General features: G+C 46.1%; 1 protein-coding gene across 1 annotated transcript in view; it reads left to right on the forward strand.

The window, feature by feature from the left end:
• Positions 1 to 24,249, forward strand: part of LOC144098710 (uncharacterized) — a 146,498-nt gene extending 122,249 nt beyond the window's left edge. Inside the window, exons 3-6 of the mRNA XM_077631541.1 lie at positions 13,290 to 13,448; positions 14,601 to 14,966; positions 17,872 to 18,102; positions 20,703 to 24,249. Coding sequence (XP_077487667.1) covers positions 13,290 to 13,448; positions 14,601 to 14,966; positions 17,872 to 18,102; positions 20,703 to 20,840 — 894 coding nt within the window. The 3' untranslated portion in view covers positions 20,841 to 24,249. The remainder of the gene's footprint in view (positions 1 to 13,289; positions 13,449 to 14,600; positions 14,967 to 17,871; positions 18,103 to 20,702) is intronic.
• The last annotated feature ends 32 nt before the right edge of the window (positions 24,250 to 24,281 follow it).

A 24,281-nucleotide genomic window follows, 5' to 3' on the forward strand; every position in this document is an offset into this window, starting at 1 on the left:
TGCCTGTCGCTGCCGCTGCATGCGGGTACGCGCTTGTGGACTCAGTGAAGCGAGGAAACGGGGCTAACCGCTGCCTTTCTCGCGCGTTAAGCGCGCTGGCCGCCGCTAAAGCAGCCGCTTGAGTATACGCACGCGCACGCCCCCATCTGTTGTGCTCGTCTGTCTCGAGCGCTCCGCGCTTGCTTTTATGAGCCAGGCGAAAGAAAAATGCGTGGAATCGGAGTTTGCACGCTCTCACCGCTTTCCCTGTAACCGCAAGGCGGGTGTTTAAGCCTAACCCAGATTCTAGGCCCTATAGAGAAAAGTATTATTACACGACAGGCTAGCCAACTCTCTTCTTTCATCTTTTCTTGTTTTTTGCATCCCGCTATTTCTTTAATTTTTCTGTTCCTCGCGGGGAGCTGCCCTTCGATTGATGAAAATTTCTGGGCGCGAACATCCTTTTTTGACCGCGTATTTTGACGGGACAGAAGGAGGACGAGCATTGACGGTGCGAAGGTTTTTTGTGCAGGCTGCTAAACGAAATGGAAACGATCGAACCGAAATATCATTTTCTGCTACTCATGGCGCGACAAATAGAAACTCGCTTTCCCAGTAGCGGCTGTGTACCTGAGCGTTGACCCCTGTCGTGGAAGCACACGTGCCAGTGCGGGTAATTTGCAAAAACCTCATTAGAAAATATCCCAGTTTCCTTATACGCGCATGTGTTTGAATTTATCGCGAACACAGGCACTAACGCTGTGCCCGTGCACTTCAAGCGGCGCAGTTCGCCACACACTCTGTCGCCGGCGTCACTATATGAAGCGCGTCGCCCCGTCCGACGATCTTGATCCGATTGCCACGTTCCGCGAATGGATCTCTTCCAGCGATGTCGGCGACGGCTCCTCTGTCGCGCGCGGCTGCAGTAACAGCCAAGAATCGCGCCGCATCGCGCGATTGGCGACGCCTCCGGTCCCCGTTGCACGAGTGGGTTTCGTCGCACTTGCCGGACACTTGTCTACGTCGTATACGTAATACAGCTGAACCTAGCTATAACAAAGTGAAGGGGCCCGGCGATTGCTTCGTTATAAACCGTACCTTCGTTACAGCCCGTGTTAACGGAGCTTCCAAGAAGAAATTGGACAATTGAAAATTGGTTTTGGGACCCGCCGCGGTGGCTCAGTGGTTAGGGCGCTCGACTACTGATCCGGAGTTCCCGGGTTCGAACCCGACCGCGGCGGCTGCGTTTTTATGGAGGAAAAAACGCTAAGGCGCCCGTGTGCTGTGCGATGTCAGTGCACGTTTAAAGATCCCCAGGTGGTCGAAATTATTCCGGAGCCCTCCACTACGGCACCTCCTTCTTCCCTTCTTCTTTTCACTCCCTCCCTTATCCCTTCCCTTCCGGCGCGGTTCAGGTGTCCAACGATATATGAGACAGGATACTGCGCCATTTCCTTTCCCCAAAAACCAATTATTATTATTATTAAAAATTGGTTTTTGGGGGAAAGGAAATGGCGCAGTATCTGTATCACATATCGGCAGACACCTGAACCGCGCCGTAAGGGAACGAATAAAGGAGGGACTAAGAGGGAAAAGGAAGAAAGAGGTGCCGTAGTGGAGGACTCCGGAATAATTTCGGACAACCTGGGGATCTTTACCCGCCGAGGTGGCTCAGTGGTTAGGGGCGCTCGGCTACTGATCCGGAGTTCCCGGGTTCGAATCTCGGTACTCCGAATCAGTAGCCGAGCGCACTAACCACTGAGCCACAGAGGAATCGTCATTATTTCGTTATATCCTATATTTCGTTACAAATGTTTCGTTATAACGAGGTTCGACATGTGCTTCTGCCATCATCACCACTGTTGTATGCAAGTCCGTTCGAGTGGGAGCATTAGTCGATTCGGCCGGAAGCGAGAAAACGTCCTGCTCTTTGCTTGAGCCTTACGCGTTATCTATAATTAGTCTCTCCCGATGGCTTCTTTCTCATTACAACTGGTAAGTTATTAAGGTATGCTGTGCTGATTGAATGATTAGTTAATTCAGTGCTCCCCACTCTCTCTGCTTGGGAAGGGGTGTGTAAAGAAACTTAGGTGGCGTTTGGGCGATAAACCCAGCGGTATATTTTTGTTCTTTTGCCGTGTAGTTGAGTTCATGTAACAAAGACATAGGTCTGTAGCACAGGCGACTCATAAATAATACCACCATTGAAACCGTCGAACAACTCATGCGACAGCACCATCTTGCTGTACAATACACAAACATGCACGATCAGGGCCTTGTATATATATATATATATATATATATAATATATATATATATATATATATATATATATATATATATATATATATATATATATATATATATATATATATATATATATATATATATATAAAGAGAAGTGGGCACTTCTACAAAGACACTTTTATTTATCAACGTTTCGACCGCGGTGCGGTCTTCTTCAGGACTGTAGTGGTCTCGCGTCAGATGGACGTTTTAAGTTTGTGAGCTCAAGAGGAGGGAGAAAGGAGTGTTACACGCAAATAGCAACAACGGTTCAAAAAACTGAAAAAAAGAAAATAAAGATGGGGGTGCGGGGAGCAGACCGGGACCATATTGGGGGAGGAAGCAAAAAAATAGAAATAAAAGAAAAAAAGGGGGGGGAAACTAGTATAGTAAGGAAGGGTGGGGTACAAAAGGAGATGGCGAAACGAGAGAAAGGGAGAGGAAGACGGTGCGGGGGACATGGGCAGCACGGAAACAAAACACACAAACAAAATGCACAAACACAAAGGGCGCCGCTGCAGATGCGTGGCCAAAGAGGAGCCGCTGCGCAAATGACACTGGCAGTGACGAACAGGCCAAACCAGGCGCCTTTTGGGGGTCTCACTAATTTCCGGTGAGCCGAGGGCTAGAACGTTAAGGAAGGAGTGGGCTACGTTAACGAGCACATGTCTAAGAACTTACTCACGGGGTCTGGGTTTCACTGAACGGTGCACCCCTCTCCGTGGGTAGGTCGTTGAACCGACCTCGCCGGGAATACTTGTTTGTAGGGGAGGAGGGCTGGGCTAGCTGTGTGCAAAGATTTCAGATTGTCGGAAAATGTAAGGAAAGAACGTCAAAAACTTATCAATACTGCACGAGGCAGGATAGTGTAAGTAAGGAGGGGTATGATTGCCTGGGATATACACTAGGAATTATAAAAGGTATATCTGAGTTAGCCAATTAACGAGAAGTGTAGTATTATTTTGTTTGGAGGTCGTGAATAAAAGAAAGGGTACCAGGCTTTTCGTTAAGACCTTCTTGAATAGTATTAAACTTGTGGATAAAATAGGATTCACGCTGTTCACGTTCTCGCCTGTTTTTGAAGCCCCCTTGAATAATTGTTACTTTTAGTTGGTCAAATGGGTGTCCTTCTGCGTTTACATGCTTGGATAGGGGAAGGTTTGGGAGGGACTTGACGTGTGCGCGGTGATTGTTAAATCGAATGCGGAATGCAGTGTTTGTCTGTCCTATGTATTGCTGGTTACACAAAGTGCATTCAAGAAGGTAAATAATGTTTGATGAGTCGCAGTCAAAGTTACCGTTGATTGAATGCTGGAAAACTGACCTCGTACTAGTTGCGGAACACGTAGTCTGCATGTGCTTGCAAACTTTGCAGCGACCCTTACCACAGGGCTGGCATCCATATTTTGGGGTTTTGTGTTCCTTGGAGTGGACTAGGTGGTTCTGAATGTTTTTGGCACGCCTGTAAATCACGCGGGGTGCGCATGTAAATATTTTCGATAGTCGTTGACTTTGCTGGAGAATGTTAAAGTGCTTATTAAGAATTCTGTTTATGTTCGGTGCGTTACTGTTAAATGTGAGGATAAGGTTTGTAGTGTAATCATTTCGGTTATCTTTTTGGTGCCCCTGGAGTATTTGACTACGGTTAAGATTTGAAGCTCTGCTTATGGCGTCATCAATAAGGGAACGTGGATAGCGCTGTGTTAAGAGCACGTTGCGCATGTGTTCGGAGTTTTCATGAAAGTCTAGGTCGTTAGAGCATATTCTTCGAAAACGATGGGCCTGCGAATAAGGGATGCTGGTTTTGCAGTGACGGGGATGGGCGCTTTGAAAATGTAGATATTTTTGTGAGTCGGTTGGTTTTCTATAAACGGTTGTACGAACTGACCCCTTGTCCACCAGAATGTCAACATCAAGAAAATTGATTTGACTGGCTGAGTAGGTGTGCGTAAACTTTATGTTTGGGTGCACGGAGTTGAAACTGTCAATGAAATGGATAAGTTGTTGTTCTGTGTTTGTCCATATTATAAAAATATCATCCAAATAGCGCTTGTAAAAGTACGGCTGAATTGTACAAGAAGAAAGAAATTTTGACTTTATATGATGCATGAAGATATTGGCATAATTTGGGGCCATTCTTGTTCCCATGGCGGTGCCACTTACTTGCAGATAATATTGAAGATCAAATTCGAAGCTATTATATTCTAACACAATTTTGGCTAGTGTTCCTAACACGTTTGGGCTTGGAGATTCATGAGGTTTCTGCTGTTCATAAGATTCTAAAAGGGCTGCAATGCCGTCGGCATGGGGAATGTTTGTGTATAAAGATGTTACATCCATGGTCACAAGAAAGGCTCCTTCTGGTAATGTTATATTGTCTATCTGGCGGAGAAAGTGGTTTGTATCTTTGATGTAGGATGGATGTGTGGCTGGAATGTGGCTAATTAGAGTGTCAATGTACTTTGATATTGGTTCTGTGAGAGTGCCGATTCCTGAAATTATTGGCCGTCCAGGAATACCGGCTTTATGTAATTTAGGGAGCATGTAGAAACGCCCAGGAGAAGGATGGGTAGCCGTGAGTGCCTTGCATAGTTTCGGGGAGATTTCATTGTGTTTTATGAGGTCGAGGAGAATGTCAGATATAGCTTTTGAGTGCTCGTCGGTGGGGTCGCCATGCAGTTGTTTATAAAAATGGTTGTCAGAAAGCTGTCGGATGCCTTCTGCTATATAGTCATCCCTGTTCAAGATAACAATGCCTCCGCCCTTATCAGCTGGCTTTATGACGATGTCGGTACGGTTGCTGAGCGCCTCGAGAGCAGTACGTTCTCTTTTAGAAAGATTGTCTGGTCCTAACCTGCGGCTCTTAAAATTTTCAACAATGTCATTTTGAACTGCCTTAATATAGATATCCAAGTGTTTTTCCCGCCCGATGTTGGGAGTCCAATTTTGGTTTGCTGGGTGGAAGTCCGTGTTTTGGTGGGGGTTTCCGGGCTTATCAAAAAAGTATTCTCTCAGGCGAAGTTTTCTGGCGAAGTCGGTCGTCAAGATCTTTCAGGAGTTGGAATTCATTGAATTTGCCTGTGCGGGGGCAAAAAGTCAGCCCTCTAGATAGGACGGCTCGCTCATGCTCTGTGAGCGGTGTTAGAGATAGATTGGTGATGTTGTCTACACTGTGATGGCCCTGTTTTGAGAGTGTTTGCCCTTGGCTGACCTTTGACTGAGTGATATCGGGGTTGGGAGAATTCGATCCAACCGCACTTAGTACTTCTTTCATCCATTCGTCATGGATGAAAAGATTATATATATATATATATATATATATATATATATATATATATATATATATATATATATATATATATATATATATATATATATATATATATATATATATATATATATATATATAATCTTGCAAAAATAAAGGATACAGAAACAAAGACGCGTAACTCTCGGACGCCGGAATGCAGTTATTGTTGTGGCACTTTTTTTCATGCAGGCATTATTTGAACGTGGATATGTTTTGAATGCAGCGCACGTAGCAAGAGCTTTTTTTTCATTTTATGTTTTTTTTTTATTATTTCACGCTGGGTCAACTTGTCTTGATTTTCCCAAAGTGGGATGGAAGCATTTCAGCTCTATGAAAATGGAACGGTTGCTTTTAAAGCAAGAAGCTGTTAAGAGACATCATCAGTGATGACCGTCAGTGTGTAATCAGCCCGCTTCGTGACGTCACCGAAGAATAAGAACGACCGAATGGAAGAATATGGATAATCGTCGGCACCGGCAAGATACAGCCCTCAGGCTTCACTGTCAAACCGAGCGTCGGTGTCGCTGTATAGCCGCAAATGCACCAGTGTGAAGCATCCGGACCAGCAGAAACATTCCTCATCTAACGAAAAAAAAAACACACAAAAGCCAAAGCAGATACCTGCAGAGCTTAGGTTCCTATGACAGTTTCTCGCTGAATAACCACGTCAAGCTAAATCATAACCGGCCAATTCTTATTTTTTTGTGCGTGGGGGCTAGTTTTTATTTTGTCAGCCCATTCCCGAGGCACTAGCGGCTCCGTAAGCTCGACCTTGAGGTGTGTCAGTCGCTACAGGCACAGCAGGTGTTCGCAGATATCTCTATCGCCCGAGTGACCTCGCCCGACAGTGTTTCACGACGAAGAAGGTGGCATTAAAAAAAATAATAAAGAAATCAACACAAGAAGAGCGAGACATAAGCGACGGCACATCATTTATCATAAAAACGCCGCTCGAAGCAGAGCTCCCGCAGCTTCATACAAGACCGAGGGAGAGGCAATAGATGTCTGAGCTCTCGAATGCAGTGTCCATGTATATATACTTTCTCAACACGTTTTCCAGGACTAGCCTCTTGACTTCACGCCGGAGGCGCCTTACGGGCCGTATAAGCCTCAAGGCGTGCATATTCGCGCGGTGGATGGTGGAACTCGTTCCTTCCGATGGTCGCGATGGTCGCGATGGTTCCGATGGTCGCGAGACCCAGGGCGCTATCCTATGGTTCATAGCGGTGGATGAGATGCACCAGTTTCGGTTTCACCACCACGAGGTGGCGCACATGTCTTTTGCTGTCACTATTGGTTCCAGGTCTTGGGAGCAAGCACAATTGTTTGCCATAAGTGCTTCGGTACTCAGAACCTTTCTCCGAGATGGCTGGTCGTCCCGCTACATCCACCGGCACGTAGTCGTTGTTTCTCAAGAAATTGTGCACCTCATTTTTTTTCTTACAGATAGCGGTAGCACCCTAGTGAAAAATGCATATAGGTTTCAACGGGTCAGCAAATAGGATTATGACACATTTGGTTTGGCTTTATAGGATGGACGTCCCAAAGCGGCTCAGTGTATGAGGGACGACGTAGTGGAGGGCTCCGGATAATTTCGACCACCTGGGGTTCTTAACGGGCACTAACAATGCACAGTACACGGAATTTTCACATTCTTCCTCTATCGAAGTGCTACCGTAGTGGGCGGGTTCGAACCCACGACTTGTATGCACTGTGTGATCTAAGTGCGCGGTAATTAACCACGGGTAATAGTAGTTATACGGAGCCCTCCACTAAGGAGCCACTCAAATGCTGAATCGCTTTGGAAGCTTCATCCTATAATGTTAAACGAAATGTGCCATAATCCTATTTGTCTCCTATTCAAACCTGTACACATTTTTCAATAGGGCAGGGAGATCTGTCGGATCGTTTTTGTGATAGCCGGAAGAGCAGGAAAGCCCAGAAAGAAAGCACCAGACACGAGTTCCAGCTCTTTGTTAGATTTGTCGGTTACAGCGGTCATAACAAATAACTTCATAACGTTACCTCTCCGCAATCGCGGGATCACTATCCAACCAACCAGAATGCGACGCTAGCATGTTCGCCTAATTGCTGACCAATAGGAATATGTCATTTGCGCCTCAGAACCTCAGGTCTGTTAGAATGGGAGAGGGCCTTTGAGGCCTATACGAAAGTTATAAACGCCTACAAATAGTTTTCACGTGACGTCACGGACACCATCTTAGGGTACTGTGGCTAGCTTCTGCAGCGTACGAGGGAACCGGTTGGCGATAAACGGATTAACAAATGGTGCACTTTCCGGACCCAAAGATATCGGCCACTATATATGAAGTCGGTGCAAACTATGTATAGAGCCTGCGAGGAGTACAAATGGGGGATTAGGAGAATAAATTCTGTTTCAGAGTTCTTATACCATTTATCAGGCATCGTTATTGATTTAGCATTTGAACGACCCGCTGTATTCGCATGTTAAGTGCGCGTTAAGCGTGTTAGCCACATGCCAGGATTTGCACCTCTACCCGCCATTAGTGAGGTTAGTCGGCTATCCCAAAATCTGGGATGGCGTCGTTGAATGTCATCCGGGAACGCTTCATTTTGAGCCTGGGCCATATCCCGTATATGAGTACGAGGTTCTGGCGCCTTCAGCCTAGGAGCGTCGTTACTGAAACAGCTACATCTACGTCCCGCCATTCACTCATTCCTATAAGAAAATAAAAAAGGTCGCCATTTCCACGAGGCCTTGAGTGATATATACACCGCCGGAGTGCTGACTTCTATTGGTGGCGCGTAAAGCGCTTTGGTACTCCACGCGTCGCCAGCTCGGTAACCGCTACGATCGAGGTGCCAAGTAAGGAGCTCCAGCGTTCTTGCCAGCGTTAAACTCAGCCGCCGCACCGACAATGGGTCGTTGAAAAGCGCGCCCGGAGGGGAGCCGGATACGCGCTAATGCTTTGGCGTTCGCGTGTGCAGCTGCATGCAGACTTCCTGCTTTATTGTCTGGCAAAGCCTGTTGTTAGCGACGGTACGGGCAGTAGCATCCCTGACAGAGTCAGGCAGAGCATACCAATTACTGGTTACTTGACTGCTCAGCAGACAAGGATAGGGAGTTGAGGCACTCGTTAGGATATACAGTTGAACCTCGTTATAACGATCGAGGTTCAAGGGGCCCGACGATTACTTCGTTATAGCCGTAACTTCGTTATAGCCCGTGTAGCCCGAGCCTCCAAGTGGTATCGTCATTCCTTTGTTATATCCATTATTTCGTTATAAACAGTTTCGTTATAACGAGGTTTGTCAGTATGTCTCATTCATACCTGAGCAAAAATTGGTATGACAGCGTTAATAAGAATTTTTCTTAGGTCTAGAAGTTCCCATGAACGTACGCAAAAAATTTCGCTGCGGCAGGTCCAAATGTTTCTCTTCTATGGCTTCGTGTTCTTTGATATGAGGTTTCTACGCCTTCGCAAATATGTAGAAACGCCCTATGACGCATACCTGGTTAAATAAAGTGCCTGGTGGAATTGATAGTTTAACTCAAAACTGCATATACTCTTGGGGTTATGCCGGAGAAACTCCACCTAAAGCAGGAAGCTGATCTGTTTACGCAGTAGTGAGTAGAGTGTTAGCCCCGGCGTAAATCAAGTTAATCACGCTCTCACTGTGCACGTTTGGCTAACAGGAAATAGTCAGTAAGCGAATATACCCGAAGCGCAGGGTGTTTTCTCCTCGCCTCATCACCCTGTCAGCGGCACAAAATCAAGCCTTCAAAGCATGAAGGCTTCCACCTGGTGCGAGTTCTAAGCAAGAAAACTGCCCCACTGAAGTGTATCGTTTACGGCAGCGCCTCATCAAACTTCTTTTATATGGAACTTTACTGATCGGCTTGTGTGCCAGCTTCCGTTTTGTTCTCGGTGATGGCAGCTTTCGACAGGAGACTTCTAGATTTCGCAACTTCATTGGATTGGCTCCTGGAGCGACTGTGACCAGTGGAAATCTTTAAACGCCGTGCTGTGAAAACTGAGCAGGTGACCTAAATTCCGAGGGGCACCTGCACCACATGTGCATTTTACGTACAACAATTTGTGAAATATTTTTTTGTTATCAATTACCGGGCTTATCTTTCAATAAATGGCATGTATATTCTTGTCTGCGGCAGTTTTTTTTTCAATATTTCCAATATTTCAGATAAATCTTTTTATTACTTCGTTCTTTTCTGACATTACAAAATTTCCGTAAATTTTATGCCTTCAGTCGAATGTATGCTCATTATATCACCTTGACTCCTTCCTTGAACGTTTGCTGCTAATGCAGACTAGTCCTACTTCAAATTAGAATTACAGTGATTTGTTTTCAAGCAGTGTGGCCTACATCAAAAACAAGCATAACTGCAGTGACGCGAACGTACCGGATTAATTAAGCTGCAGCGCTTGTTACGACAAGAGTCCTTTTTACACGATAGTATGTCACACCCTTCTCTTTCTTACTTTACCTTTAATACCTCCTTTTCCTCCTCTCAGCGCAGGGCAGTCAGTCGGAATCACTTTCTGGTTTACCTCCCTGTCTTCGATTTCTCACATTTCTCTCATGCGACCAGGCTGCATGCTTTGTTTTCGTTTTATTTTATGAAGCTATATACCTGCCCTGTCAAAACCTCTCAGGGCGCAGGGTGTGCTTTTCAGTCGCTTAGTGAAGCCTTTCATGCGCCTGTCAAGCTGTAAGCTTCTCTAGGCAGAAAGTAACACTTGTCCCATCCTTTAAGACCCTTTGGTCTTTAAGGGTACCATGAGGGCTCCACCGTGCGACTCAGAAGTAGTCCGTATGGCTTGAAGACTTTTGACCAAGACCGCACATTCTATGAATACATTCTGTGAAATACTGCGGCACTGTTGGATCCGCGTCCTTTCTGGGAGCCAAGTATTTGTCCTTCGATTAGCGTTAATCGAGCCCACAACGAGCATACCTCATAAAACGAGGCGTGACGGAGCTTTCCGAGTTCCGATGAGGGGTCTGATCGTCACTGTTCAGGGCTAAACCGATAATTGCTTTGTGTCTGGCCACTGCTATACGTGGTTCGTTCACAATACACAGCAGCGCGGTCAAACAAGACCGCGAACAAACCTAATTGCAATGGCGCTGCCAACTGGATAAACGGGGGCCATCTAAACCACCAATAAAGCCTCGCGTGCACGCCAATTATGGCGATACGTCGCTCCTGTTTTTCCTGGGCGCGTGTGCTGCGCGATTGGCGTGCGGATAAGTGCCGCGGGCGTTAATAATGGCGCTCATAGAATTTCCGATACCCCGGCCCAACAGTGGCATATAGTGTTCGGTGCGCTTAATATTCGCCGGGCGTGCCGCGCGCCGTAGTCCTCGCTTAAAAGCTGCACGGCTGTTTTTCAAGGATTTCCTCGTGCACCAGCGGACGAGATCACCCAGTTGGTGACCTAAGCGATCCAGTCTTCCGTGAGCGCAGGACGTTTCAGGCAGCGGCAGGCTTTGCGGAAATCCAGGGCGTCGATGCCAGCACTTATTCAATCGTAATGGTTGCACAGGCAATGCAAGGCGTCGTTACGGGCGCCTCTTCGATCACACTTTGGCACTTAAAATGACATTGAGGCCTACCGCATCGAATTTTTGTTGTTTGTAACGAAGTTAGTGTTAGGATTTTGATGTTCTGCTGATTTTCGTTTGACAGCGAAAGTTGTATTTATTGCCGTATATTTTTGGACTTGCAGACGGAATGTTTTTTGAGCTTTTGACGTTTAGAGCTTTTGACGTTTTGTGATGGCGACAAGGGCATTAGGGACTCCGTGATCACCGTGGGGAAGTGTATAGCGTAGTGGTGAAGGCTCAGAGATTCACAACAAAAAACCTTGACGTCAGCGAGCATTGCTGGTGAAAACGGCCTGTGATGGAGATGCCTGTGTTTTATTGTTTTTGGACTTACCGAGCTTTTAAAAATTCTGTTTTCAATCAAAGTAGCCTCATTTTAAATAAAGCGGTAAAAAGTTAAATAGGACAACCTTAATTTGTTCTCAATTTCTTGCTATGTAAGGAACAAAAATTTCTTAAGTGCGCTGAAAAAAAGGTGGCGTCATCACTGACGTTAACCTGTAGCACCGTGGCACCAAATAAAAAGAAAGAGGCAATGACGGCTAAATTTAGCTGGAAAGTTTCCATAGAAAGAGATCGGTGTATCCCAACGCCGGTGGAAAGAAGAACTCAAAATGCCCCGACAGCCGAGTGCTGACGAGGAGCATGCTAACACTTGCGCTTGTTCAGTCTGTTACGCGAGGGATTCGCAAGCATTTTGCACTACATGATCGCTGTGCCCTCATTTCGTAGTTATTAACACTACTTCTCCCAATTGCTGCTACTAATTTTTTAGCCACCGAAACACTTCACATAATTTGCATTCTAGTTCTGCGTAGCCTTTGCCTCAAGCAGCGTACCCAGCAGAGCTTGAATATAGGTTCGCTGATGTACTATACTGTATTGTTTTCCTGAGAATAGACCGCACTAAGTTTTAGTCAGCAGGCTTTTGATGCGAATGTACCATGTGTTTAGGTATGTCCACATTACAACCAACTGCTGCGTATCTTGCATGCGTATCTTGCATCGTATCTTGATTGGCAGATTCATCCGCGTTGATCCTGCAGGGTTTACCGAGGAAGTGCACACACTTGGCACTGAGCAGCACAGACATTTTGTTTGTTTGTTTCGTTTTCTCTTAAACGTGATGAATTTCATATCAGTACGTCGAGAACACCGCAGGTGTAAAAACAAGCTGTTTGTACGCACGGTTTCAACATAGCACTTGTGGCTCGTAACGTGGCTTCGAAACAGCAACGATCAGAAAAAGGAGATATATTAGTCGAGAGATTAACATAAACACCTTTCTTTCTTTTTGGCTCGTTGGCTGTTCCCAGCGGATGTAGAGCAACAAATCATTTTTTATCTATGGAGAACTTGAACGAAGCCTCGCAAACTCATTACTTCTGGCAGCTCATCGTCGAATTGCATTAACGCTACGAGAGAAATGCATGTATTTAATCCACATTACTCACGCGCGTGAACAGCTCGTCCCTTTAGCGCTCAGCGCTGGCAAAAAAAAGTAAGTATTCAGGAAAAAAATGTCGTTATTTAAATGCGTTCTTGAGAAAATCGATAACTTGAAAGAGACCAAAACTTTTTTGCATTATGATATATTCTAATAGCGCCGAGACTTTATAATACACATCATATTGATGGGACAAATAACCGCAGCGGTGTCCTAGTCGTTTAAGAATCCGCCTCGCATGCGGGAGGTGCGGGGTTCGATCCCCAGTGTCACCGGGTTCCCACCGGTGATACAATGGGTACAAGCTTTCCCCTGGTCTGGTGCTGGGCTTATTTAGGGTGAAATGCTTGGAAAATGGCTCTTTGACCCCACCCTGAGAAGTCGAAAATACCTTGTGCCATAGCGCTCTTTGGCCATTGAGGCCCTTGCGCCATAAAAATCCACAATCATCATCATATATGTTCGAATTAAGCGAGTTACAGCGGGAGTGCATTGCATATCTTTGTGTTACTACCGCAATAAGACTCCGAGGGGCGGCTGCTAGTTATGGATGAGACTTCGCACATCTGAAGCCGAGCTTCGCGCTGCATAAACGTGTCCTGAAGGTTGTCCTCTCCATTTTTCCTCTCTCTTCTCGTGTCCTGCTCCGACCAGCCGGCGCAGTTCGGAAATGACACGGCCGCCAAGCAAGCGTACCTGTTTAGCCCCAGGAGAAGCGATAAGTTCCCCATCATGCGACCGAGGCTGAGGACCACCACCAGGAGTCCGCTGCCCGAGCCGCCGCCCACGACACCCAGGCAGGAGAACCTGCAGGTGCGTATAATACCCCTGTCACACGGACACTGTAAAGGTACTTTGAACTAATGCTCCATTACTCTGAGGACGAACGCGCGCTGCATCACGGACGCGCCAAAGGACACCTAGCGCAAAGGAGCTTCGAAACAAGGCAGCTCGAGTTCGTCCTTTGAGGCTTCAAGGGAGTACTCTCTCTCCCAGCGAGTTAACAGCATAAATAAATTGAGAAAAGAAACGTTCAATTTTAATTTTATAAATTCACTTCATAAGATTAGTGGTGTTTTATAATATAAGATCATTTGTTTTGTGGCAGTCTCACCACGCCATACTTTCGTTCCAGATTGAGCGAGTTGGGCTCAGTGTGGCCAACACTGAGATGTTATGCTCTGTACTTGGAAAATCATGTCATTATTGCAGTTAAAATTACGTTGCTTTAACATAATACGGTTATAAAACTAATTTACTAAAAAAAATGTGACATTTATGTATTTACATGTGCAGTGAGGTTTGCAATTTTGATAACGCTTTTCGCCGATGAGGGCGCTAACAACTTCTTGCGAAGGTCGTTCCGCGACCGTGTAGCACGGACGAACTCCCTTGAAGTAGTGCTCCTTTGGGAGCGTAAATGAGCATTAGTTCAAAGTGCCTTTAGAGTGCCCGTGTGACAGGGGTATAACTCGGACATGTGTGCTTCAGCAGTCGCTTCCACAGTTATGCGCAGAAAGGTCCATCTCTGCCTCAGAGAGTATTCCAGGGCACGAACTGTCTTCATTTATGCGCCGATATTATAAATAATGTGGCGCAGTTTAATACAAAGCCTCAGTTTTTTTTTGTTTTTACTGAAAGTAGGTTTGCAAAGTTTAACTCCAAAATCGGAGTCTGACGTCACAGGCTGTAACCATACTGATGGTTGTGGGCCAAACAAGTAAACTACGAAAATCTTGCTAGAGCAGAAAGACAGACGAACGTAACAAAACGGACCGGACATAGCGCTGACTAAAAAGGAGTTGGTGTAGTCAGCGTTGTCTCTCTTCGTCTTCTTTCCTTTCGTTTATGGCTTATTGCGGCGTCACCTTAACCGGAACCTGCAAACGACTCCTTATAAAGCATGGCCCCCCGAGCTGTATATATACTTTACCCCATTCGCGTTTCGTCCGAATACACGTGCAGGTGAAGCGGCAGGCGGTGCTGGACACGGTGCTCAAGCAGGCGGACATCTTCGAGCTCTCGTCGTCAGACTTCAGCCCAGCCGTGGCGTGGCCCGTGCCTCGGCGGCCGGCGTCGCGGCGCTTCCGCCCCAACGCCGTGACGCAGCCGTCGACGGCGCGGCCGCTGCTCAAGCTGCGCCAGCCCAAGCCCACCCGGCCCCCCGCGTACTCGCTGGACGGCTTCGTGCCCAAGCCGTCCATCATCCGAGTCACCACCACGGAAGCGCCGCCGCACATCCGCAAGCTGTACGCCACCGCCAAGACCGAGGTGCAGACGCAGGGGCCGTTCCGCAAGAACACGCCGCGCTTCGGTTCCAAGAAATCCAAGGTGCGCTCCCTCACCTGCCATACGCGTTGACTCGCGACGTCACGAGTATTTTCTCCCGGTCGTCGGTGACGTAGCCGCTGTCTTTACTGGAGAGCGGGCGCTCTATATTGTGCACGCAATTGTGTCCGCTCTCCATGGTCCGACAAGTTAGAAGGCAAATTTGGGTCACCGGTGGGACGAAAATGATCGCAGTGTTAAGCTTCGCCACTTGGAAAGCGTAGCGCTTGTTATATTTGCATTCAAATGAAATAGCGTTTATTTTGTTGAAAGGTGCATGGAGATATATAATGGCGAGAGCTGCTGAACACGACAAATCATGCACCAGTTTTGTCACCCCTGTGAGAGTTTTGTAACCACTTTTGTCACGGCACTAACCGCGTTAGTGTGGACCTATTAGCCGAACAGGGGGGGGGGGGGGGGGGGCTGCGCTTAAGTGTGAACAGTGTAAGGAGGGTTTCCTCTATATCGTCGTCAGGGTTAAACTATTTTTGCATTTTTTGCATTTTTTTCTAGCAGTTTTCGTTTGCCATTCGATGTACCAAATTCATGACCCACTCAGCTCGAGATGGGGCAGCATGTGCTAATTGCTTCGTAATAGATTTATGCCGGTCAGTAAGGCCATAAGCAGTGAGGCTGAACAGCGCAAGCAAAGAAAGTAAAGATAATCATACTTTCCAGCGTTTAGAGATGTCGGTGCAGGGTGAAGGCGAATATTACAGCTTTTAACGAACTTATTCAGCGTCGCAAGATCGTTGCTTTCATGTCTAATTTTTCCAACAAAATGCAGTGTTTTTAGGGGGTAATATTCCCTCTTTTGTCCAAACCTATCACTGTTATTTAATATATAAATTTTGGACATCCTGCGCCTGCAACCATATCGATCGCGCGCTGTGTTCTCTCTCGAAGTGTTTTGTGCAGGGCGCTATTGATGCATAGAGAAGGAAGCGATGCGCGCAGACGAATTGGGAACATTCCAAATGAAAAGTACTGAAATGTACAGGTAAGGGAAATATGAAAAGGCACGCTTACTTTACGCGCTCTAGGACGAAACATAGTCTTACCTCTGCTGGTAGCTTGAAAAGGTATGAAAAGAATGGAACGTCTCTAGAAGAGCTACATAAAAAGTTTCAGGAACGTTCAAGTAATGTTACGCTAGTTTCAACTTCAGCTATACGCACATGTAAGGGGGTTGCCGATAAAAGGATGTGACAGAGGAGCGTGTTCGGGGCCTCAGTGACCATTTAAATTGGTCATGTGACCGATGATAATGTGTCGCGTGACCCTTACTAAGTGAAAGGCCATTTACTGAAGACGACAATCGCGATATCTCTGATGTATCTGGCTATAAGAGACAAAGCTGTAGAAAACAAAGTATGCTTCTCGTTCACGACTGGGGAGTAATCGCTGACTGCCCACTAATAAAATGCTTCCTGTTATACTGCCCCGGCCTGTATGTCATCCAGGCCGCCCAGGCTTCCCAGTGACAACACTGACGTCCAAACTACATCCGTGTGATATCTCGACAGGATATGCGGATATCCCTAGCAGATCCCGAAATCATCTGGAGACATCTAATACGCATCACTTTGGCCAGGGTTTCTCTATCCTACGGAGGTCCGTGATATGCCCTTTGGGATCTACAGGGGACCAGATAGGGATGTGAAGGCCATGGATCATTTTGCTCTTTCGCAGGTATTTCGAAGTGATAAAATAGCACATGGCAGGGCAAAAGGGGACAAGATTCTGATGAAACTAAAGCTTTATTGGTCATCTCTGAAAATCACATATGCAGGCAGCCCTCTGCAGTACGACCAGCGTGTTTAAAAATGTAAAGGCCGAAAAAAATTTGGCACACATCTGGAAAATTTGAGTCCGCAACTTTTCTCCAACCTCACTTTGGTTACAGCGTAAACAATAAAGACTACGAAGAAAACGCATGACAGCGTGTGTCGTGTGGTTTCTTGCCAGTCTTTGTTGTTTGCGTTAGAGTGTACTCTGTCAGTGACTATGGGCGAACACGGTCCATGCGTTGATGAGAACCGTTGCACAAGCACGTGTTGAGCCCGCGATAGGGTGCGCGCGAACCGGAAACGTGCACTAAAGATTTATTTATTTATTTACTTATTGGATGGGTCATACATTGTACTGCCCGTGGGGCAGGACAAAAGGAGGTAATTAGTCTCCTGGCGAGGCCCTGGCCCCATTGGGCGCAACAGCAGCGGTTACAAAATGCATGTAGACAGTACAAATACAATTGGACATAACAATCATCACCGTACAAAAATGCGCATGAAGCATGTGACAAGTTAGAAAAAGAAACATGTTATTGTTGACACTTTGTACATAAATATAGAAATCAGAAGACAATAACTTTGCAATTATAAATCATTAATCGTGCGTGTTTGGCCTACTATTTGAAGTGAACAGAAGTTGTATTCTGCGTTTGAAAGTTCTCAGACATCTACATGTTTTTGCGATCTGTAGAATGTCTGGATAAATATTACATAATTTCATGATTTGATGATCAATTGTCTGTTTAGCATAATTTGTCCTTGGTTTTTCTGTGACAATGAAAGTCCTACGCAAATTGTGACCAGTATCTCTATTTAGATAGTGACTAGCAAATCGGCTGTAATTGCTTGATACTTGATCAGAAAATATGTACGCAGATAACTTTTGTATGTATATTTCGTGAAAAGGTCGGATATTTTGTGTTCTCATTACGGTTGCAAGGTGTACATGACGAAACATCCGAAATAAAATGACGAAGCTCTAACTTTTTCTTCTGGGGAGTCCACATCAGTCTCTGGTCCAATTGTCTGCGCAGTATATCCGAGCTTTCGTTCAATGCGTAAACTGACTTGTTCTCTCTCTCTCTCTCCATGTGGGCCGACGGCATGTATAGACCAAGCCGCTGACGAACGACTACGATGACGACGGCCACTTCCGCAAGTTCCGCAAGCACCAGGACACGAGCGGCCGCAAGAGTGTGCAGCGGGTCATGGGCAGCCGCGGGCCCCGCAAGGGAATCCCGGGCATCGACTACCCCAACTTCCACCGCATCCCGGCCACGGGCTTCGACTGCAACGAGAAGCAGTTCCCGGGCATGTACGCCGACATCGACGCCGGCTGTCAGGTTCGTCCCAACAGACATTGAAACATCCCTCGGACGTCCTGCGGACTTTCGGGATGTCTGCAGGACGTCCAAGGGAGGTTTAGTGCCCGTCGGGGTTCTCCCACTATGGCGTGCCCATAGTGCTGGCTTGACACGTAAAAGCCCATTAACGTGAAAAATGTTTCAACAATCGCAGGAAACTGCAAGAATGTTCGTGATCTGCCCTAATACCGTATTTACTCGCGTGTAGATCAATCTGATATAATTTACCACTCAATAAAGCAATTAACGCTGCGCTTCAACCTTGACTTCAGAAACGTTTTTAGCTAAAATGAACTGATATGCCTTCGCGGCAACTCCTAACATTATGAATGCACACGGGCTTCTTTAATTACAAGCGCTTCAACTTCGTCATTACCAAGGCAGGAGAAAATATTGAAGAATGTGATCCGTCGAATGCTCGATGGCACATCAAATGTCTTGAATGCCAGTGATGGTGTTTTCTAGCTTGGGGTCAAAACAAACAGCAGCACGATCACACCGGCGACGCTCAGTCATGAAGCTCACCTGTTCGCCGGCAGAGGACGTTTCTTTCGAAGGTCCATATGAAGAAAGGCAAGAGAGTAAATTAGATGAGGGAACAAGAAAATTGGCGGTTAATGTGAAGAAATTTAGCACGCTGGGATTTCATAGCTAAGCGACGATTAGAACTACACCGAAAAAAAGAAATGCTACTAATTATCTATAATTAGGGAAACTCGATGTCCAGCTTCGCTGTTCAGAGTGATAACACCTGAGCCAACTTGGTTCTCTCTCAAATTTTCCTGCGACGCAATGTAGTATCACGGAATAGTGTCCCGGAATGGCACATCTCCGGCTGTCTGAGCTGGTACATCTACCAGGCATAGAAGTGTTATTTCCGGCAGATGTTTGCCAGCTTCGTGTTCATACCACAAGCCGACACAATCCTTAAGAAACAGAATGGAGCCTCCCACCCGAACAACTGTTGTCATCGCCCCAAACGGACTCGCTGGCATAAAGTATATTCGGTCGTTCCAGCGATGGTGGCGGCTCCACGCGGCCTCTTCCTGAAGCAGCGAGCCGGTGATCGCTCTGCGCGGCGCGTGCGATCGCAGTGGTTTGTGGCGCATGATGCGCGTCAAATAATAGCATATTCTGTTATTCTACGATGCGCGAACATTCGAAACAGCAAGCATGTTGTGTCTTCCAACGCGTAAAGAGTTCACAAAGCAGTGATTAAGTGTATTCGGCAGGTTGGTAACGCGCTCCAGCCCCATGACCCTGTGTCGCGTCTGTTCCTCAGCGACGTATACTTTGTTGACGCCACGATACCGTGTCGCCAATGCATTCCTATTCGGAGTTTTGTTCATGCGACCAACGTAGCGTATTACAGCTGCATGAAAGAAGTGCTTAAATACTTAGCTATAGTTACTATACCATAGTTACCATAGTTACATGAATTCAGTTCAGGACGCCGAGTATAACCCATACAAAAATGTCGTATGGCCGGCTATAGACATTTGGCCCAAATAGCTATAAACCTTTTCCTATTTATATCTATAGCTGTAGATAACAGGCTGATATATTTTCTATAGAGAGCTTAAGACAGTTGTATGGTTCCAAAGCCTATAGCTTTAACAAGGTTGAGGACTGGGCGAGTTGGTAAGTATTCATTTTAAACCAGCCAGAAGACGCGACACAAAGGAAGAAGCAAACAAGACGAGGCTGGACTAACAACTGAAGTTTTATTGAAAGGAAGAAAACAACGAAGACTCGCACTGAGATGCGCGCGCACATAAGCCGTATCAGTGAAAGGGCACACAAAAAAAATTTTTCAATGTCAGGGTCTTACTAACAAGTTATCTAAAAAGGCAAATTCCTTAGCGTCGATTCCTTGTGGTCGATGCTACTACGGGGCAGACGGGCAGGTGTCTAAATGTGCGCCTGACGGAGCATTCTAACTCTCTGGGTGGGAAGGCGAACTCTAATCTGGCGTTGCGCGTGCAATCTCGAGAATGCAAATCGGACGATGATCTGTCTCTTTGCACGCCTGACTTCAGCGACACTACTGTAGTTTATAGAAATGAAAAACAAATCTGTCGCGAGATAGTTGAAGCCTTCTACATTGCTAAGGCTAAGGACACGTGTGTGGCTAAGCCGTCGGTAATCCTTCACGCTAAGGAATTTGCCTTTTTAGATAACTTGTTAGTAAGACCCTGACATTGAAAAATTTTTTTTGTGTGCCCTTTCACTGATACGGCTTATGTGCGCGCGCATCTCAGTGCGAGTCTTCGTTGTTTTCTTCCTTTCAATAAAACTTCAGTTGTTAGTCCAGCCTCGTCTTGTTTGCTTCTTCCTTTGTGTCGCGTCTTCTGGCTGGTTTAAAATGAATGCTATAGCTTTAGTGGCATAGATTTTTCAATAGCTAGCAATAAGCACCTCTGTAGGTGCTTATAGATGTTCATAAAAGGCCATAGACGGACATAGCTTTTTCCACAGACGCTCATAGGACGTTTTTGTATGGAAAAACGCAGCGTTCAAGTTGGTCAATATGCCTGTCAATCCACAGCACCAGCTAGAATTGCTTCCGTTCTTCGCAGGTGTGGCACATGTGCACTGGAGTTCCTAACTTGGGAGCGAGACACAGCTTCCTCTGTCCCAACGGCACCATCTTCAACGAGCGGAGAGGTGTCTGCGACTGGTGGTACAACGTGGAATGCAGTGAATTCGGCTTCTGAGCACCAACCATGTTTCTTCCAGACGCGTACAGATCCGCTCGCCAGGCCGGACACGCAACGCCACGTGTCGGAAACAAGCGCAACGACTCGGTACACCGCGCACAGCGATACGCAGTTAACGGCGCTCATGTCTTGCAAGGCACTCGCGCGAGAACTGCCCGGTGTCAGGGCATCTTGAACGTGTCCGATCCTGATGCGAATATACTCGTCGAACGTTAAGATCACCGAAGGAGGCAATGACATGGCGTGAAAGATGTGCGAATCTCGGAAGTGCCCGGCGCTAATTGTGCCATTTGGCCATGGTGTAGAAGAGGTCACCTTGTATTACTGTGCTTTCATTCAAACATTTTTATGGCCTGGGTCATAGCCGAAGCTAGTATGAGTTCCGGTTGGATTTAATGATCGCAATTACAAAATCCAAAACATAAAAATATTCGGCAGCGGATATATGACTGGAAAGAGAGTACCAATCCAAAATTTGGGGTAGTCCAATCAAGGAGGCACCCTATGGAGCCATAGAAACACATCTGCCGACCAGCAATACCAGGAAGGTCAGGCGCTGGTGGCCACAAATTTCCCCGGTGCTTGCGTAGACTGTTCGGAGTTTATTGTGGCTGGAGTGCAAGCACCGGTGCTGTTGGCATCGCGATATGCGTTTAACATAGCCAAAAATTTCCGCAATATTTATGACACAAGGACAGTGCAAGTGCGAGCTGCAAGTCAAGTCGCTGTGCGTAATATTCCAGGACGTAGTGTTGTGAGCCCGACAGCCAGAAGCATTCTCATCGAAGGAACGGATCGAATCCAACTTGGTGATCAGAAGAGTCTGATCAGCCCTGACCTCAAGGTGGTAGCCGATCCGGAAGTTGTTGAAGCGAGTACCTGCAACGTCACTGTAGCCTGTTATCACGTTGTGTAGTGTTGTGAGTGTCTCCTCCCAAGCAGCCCCTCGTGGGTGTGTGTCATGTAAGCCAATAATCCAGCAACGTGTCGCCAATGTTCTCGCTCGGGAAACGTATCCCTGGAGTTGATATCTGCACGTGCTAGCCAAGCTCATACCATTGCTACAAACTACGACATCCGAATCATGGTTATACTTTATACAATACTATTCGTCCATACTATCTTCGGCATGGCCACTGATTACTTTTCGCAGGGCTGTCAAACCACTTCCATCCCACGTGACCTTTAGCTGATATCACTAACCGCCCACGGCAGATGCCCTAATGTAGCACAATGAGTGGTAAGTTGTGTTGTTGCCTAGACAAGATATACCACTTCTGCACTCAAAACTTCTCGGAAGGTCGTGCCTTTGCTTGTTCTGTAGCACCCTCTTCGCCTTTTCGACAGCAATGACGTCTGCTAAGTGTCCCTGAGGGGTTGGAGTGAGACAATGAGGGTGTCCAGAGCGCGCAGAGCCCACTGTAGAAAAAGAAAATGAACACCTGTGTGCTTTGTATTCTCGCCTTCGAGCCTCCTTTCGGTATCAGTCTGGGAATTCAGCGTTGTTCCGTGGACCACGCATCGGTGTTTCTGTGTGGCGTTGTTCACAAAACGGGATAAGTTCTCTCGCGAGCTGGCTCCCGAACAAAATTTCGACACAACGAACCTAATGACCACCATTTGCAGGGAGCCAGTGTTCTCGTCACAGCCGACACGGTGGAAAATTCTAGCACGTCAACCATACACAGGAACGTTGAACTCAGGATTTACTTCTGCTTGTGTGCCTGTTCTAGCGTCTGTTGTGCTTGCAAAGTCTTTCTCTCACACTTTGAAAGAAAAGAAAAGAATTCTCACAGGTCTTTATTTCTGCAGCGTGTGACATGCTCAAGACCCTGGACCTTTCGTCGCGATTCAGACGTTTGGCATGTGAGAACTGCAGAACAGTAGGCTTCTTCTTTTGAAAGCCATTCTAATTTAGACGTCGTCGCTTCATCAGCACGTGCCAATCTAAAACAAGTGCCGAACAAGCATGTCTGTTGAGCTTCCGTCGACAAAATGTTATTCGTGTACCTTCCCCAATTCAGACTCCCCAAAAAATCTCTTTTCCTTTCCTTTTCTTTCTTTACATTGCGTTCCAATATTTATTTTGACTTGTTGTTAGAATTTTTTCACGTTCGTGTTAAAGAGAAAAAAAAAAGATATGCGCATAAATTATTTTTCCCGGAGACTTGAGGATTTCATATAGCAAGGGCCCATGTTAACACTTAACATGTCTAGATGCACCTTTCTATTAACAACGGGTAGAACGTAAGTGCTCGAGCTGTCCTTGCTTCGTTTAATGTTATCGCCATGCTCTACCAGCTCTGTTCTCGCAACAAAAGCGGTTACGCTTTCGCGAGTGCTAGAAGAGCTGATATCGCTACTTTCTTGCTGATGTTCAATATTTATTGAATATTTTTCCTCTAGCGTTCTCTTGTATTCTCCGAGGCATCGTTTTATTTAATGAGCTTTTCGACGCTTAATGCATTTTTTTTCTCTTGCTACTTTTTGTTAATCTCTGGCACTGTTCCAAGGAAAGAATGACTATTGCTCACAAACCTCTCACAGTCAAAGCTTTCTTTTCCTGTTGTTTTCGACGCCTACTATACCCGCTTTGGTCGCAGGACAATGAAATGCATTCCTGAATTGTTTTTCATCATGTTACTAGCCCGAAACACTACATTCACACACTCGCATCTCACGCACGGCATTTCAGACATGTCCTCGCCAATCATTGTTTTTGTTGCAGTATTGGAGCACTTGTTCTGTGCTTTCCACAAGTGTTGTAATTTCAGGTTGAAGGTCAATAATTTTCACAACTAATGCATGAAAACTGTCCCGTATGTATCTTCATCTGCTAAAAATAAACCCTTCGTAGTCCAAAGTGAGGCACAGTCCTCTAAGAAGAGGCGTTCTATACATAAGACGCCATGCATCTACAAGATGCTACTTTTCTTTTCTCTTCTAACAACATGTCTTTTGTTAAGTACTAACCGACCCTCACTCGGTTCTTTATGCTGCCAGTGCGGCATGGCACTTTCTTAACACACTCTTCTGAGCAATTTCTTACGCGCGACTAAAAATAAATAAAAATACTTTCGAGTACGAAGGCATGTCTGGTCTTCTTAACCAGCAATTTACCTTTAATCAGTAGTGATCTTAGTATACCTGACCAGTAAGCATGCCTTCTTTCTGCCCACTGAATGGCTGCACATGCACCTGTTATTTCCATCTTCGCCGTTTTACAGCGGAGTGTGTTTTACGCAAAAGAAGTAAAACGAAATAAAAAAAGCATAATTGCTCTTTCGCTCGCTACTTTTACGTAACGTTTACTGTCGGTGGTCTATGAATTTTTTTTTATTATTATTATTTCGCGCACATTGTATATACATTGTATTGAGAAATAAATGTTGTTTTCAAATGTCAATCTTCCTGTTTATATTTTGGCCGGCACGTGTC

This window comes from Amblyomma americanum, chromosome 7 (genome assembly GCF_052857255.1).
Source record: "Amblyomma americanum isolate KBUSLIRL-KWMA chromosome 7, ASM5285725v1, whole genome shotgun sequence".
Classification (NCBI taxonomy): Eukaryota; Metazoa; Arthropoda; class Arachnida; order Ixodida; family Ixodidae; genus Amblyomma; species Amblyomma americanum.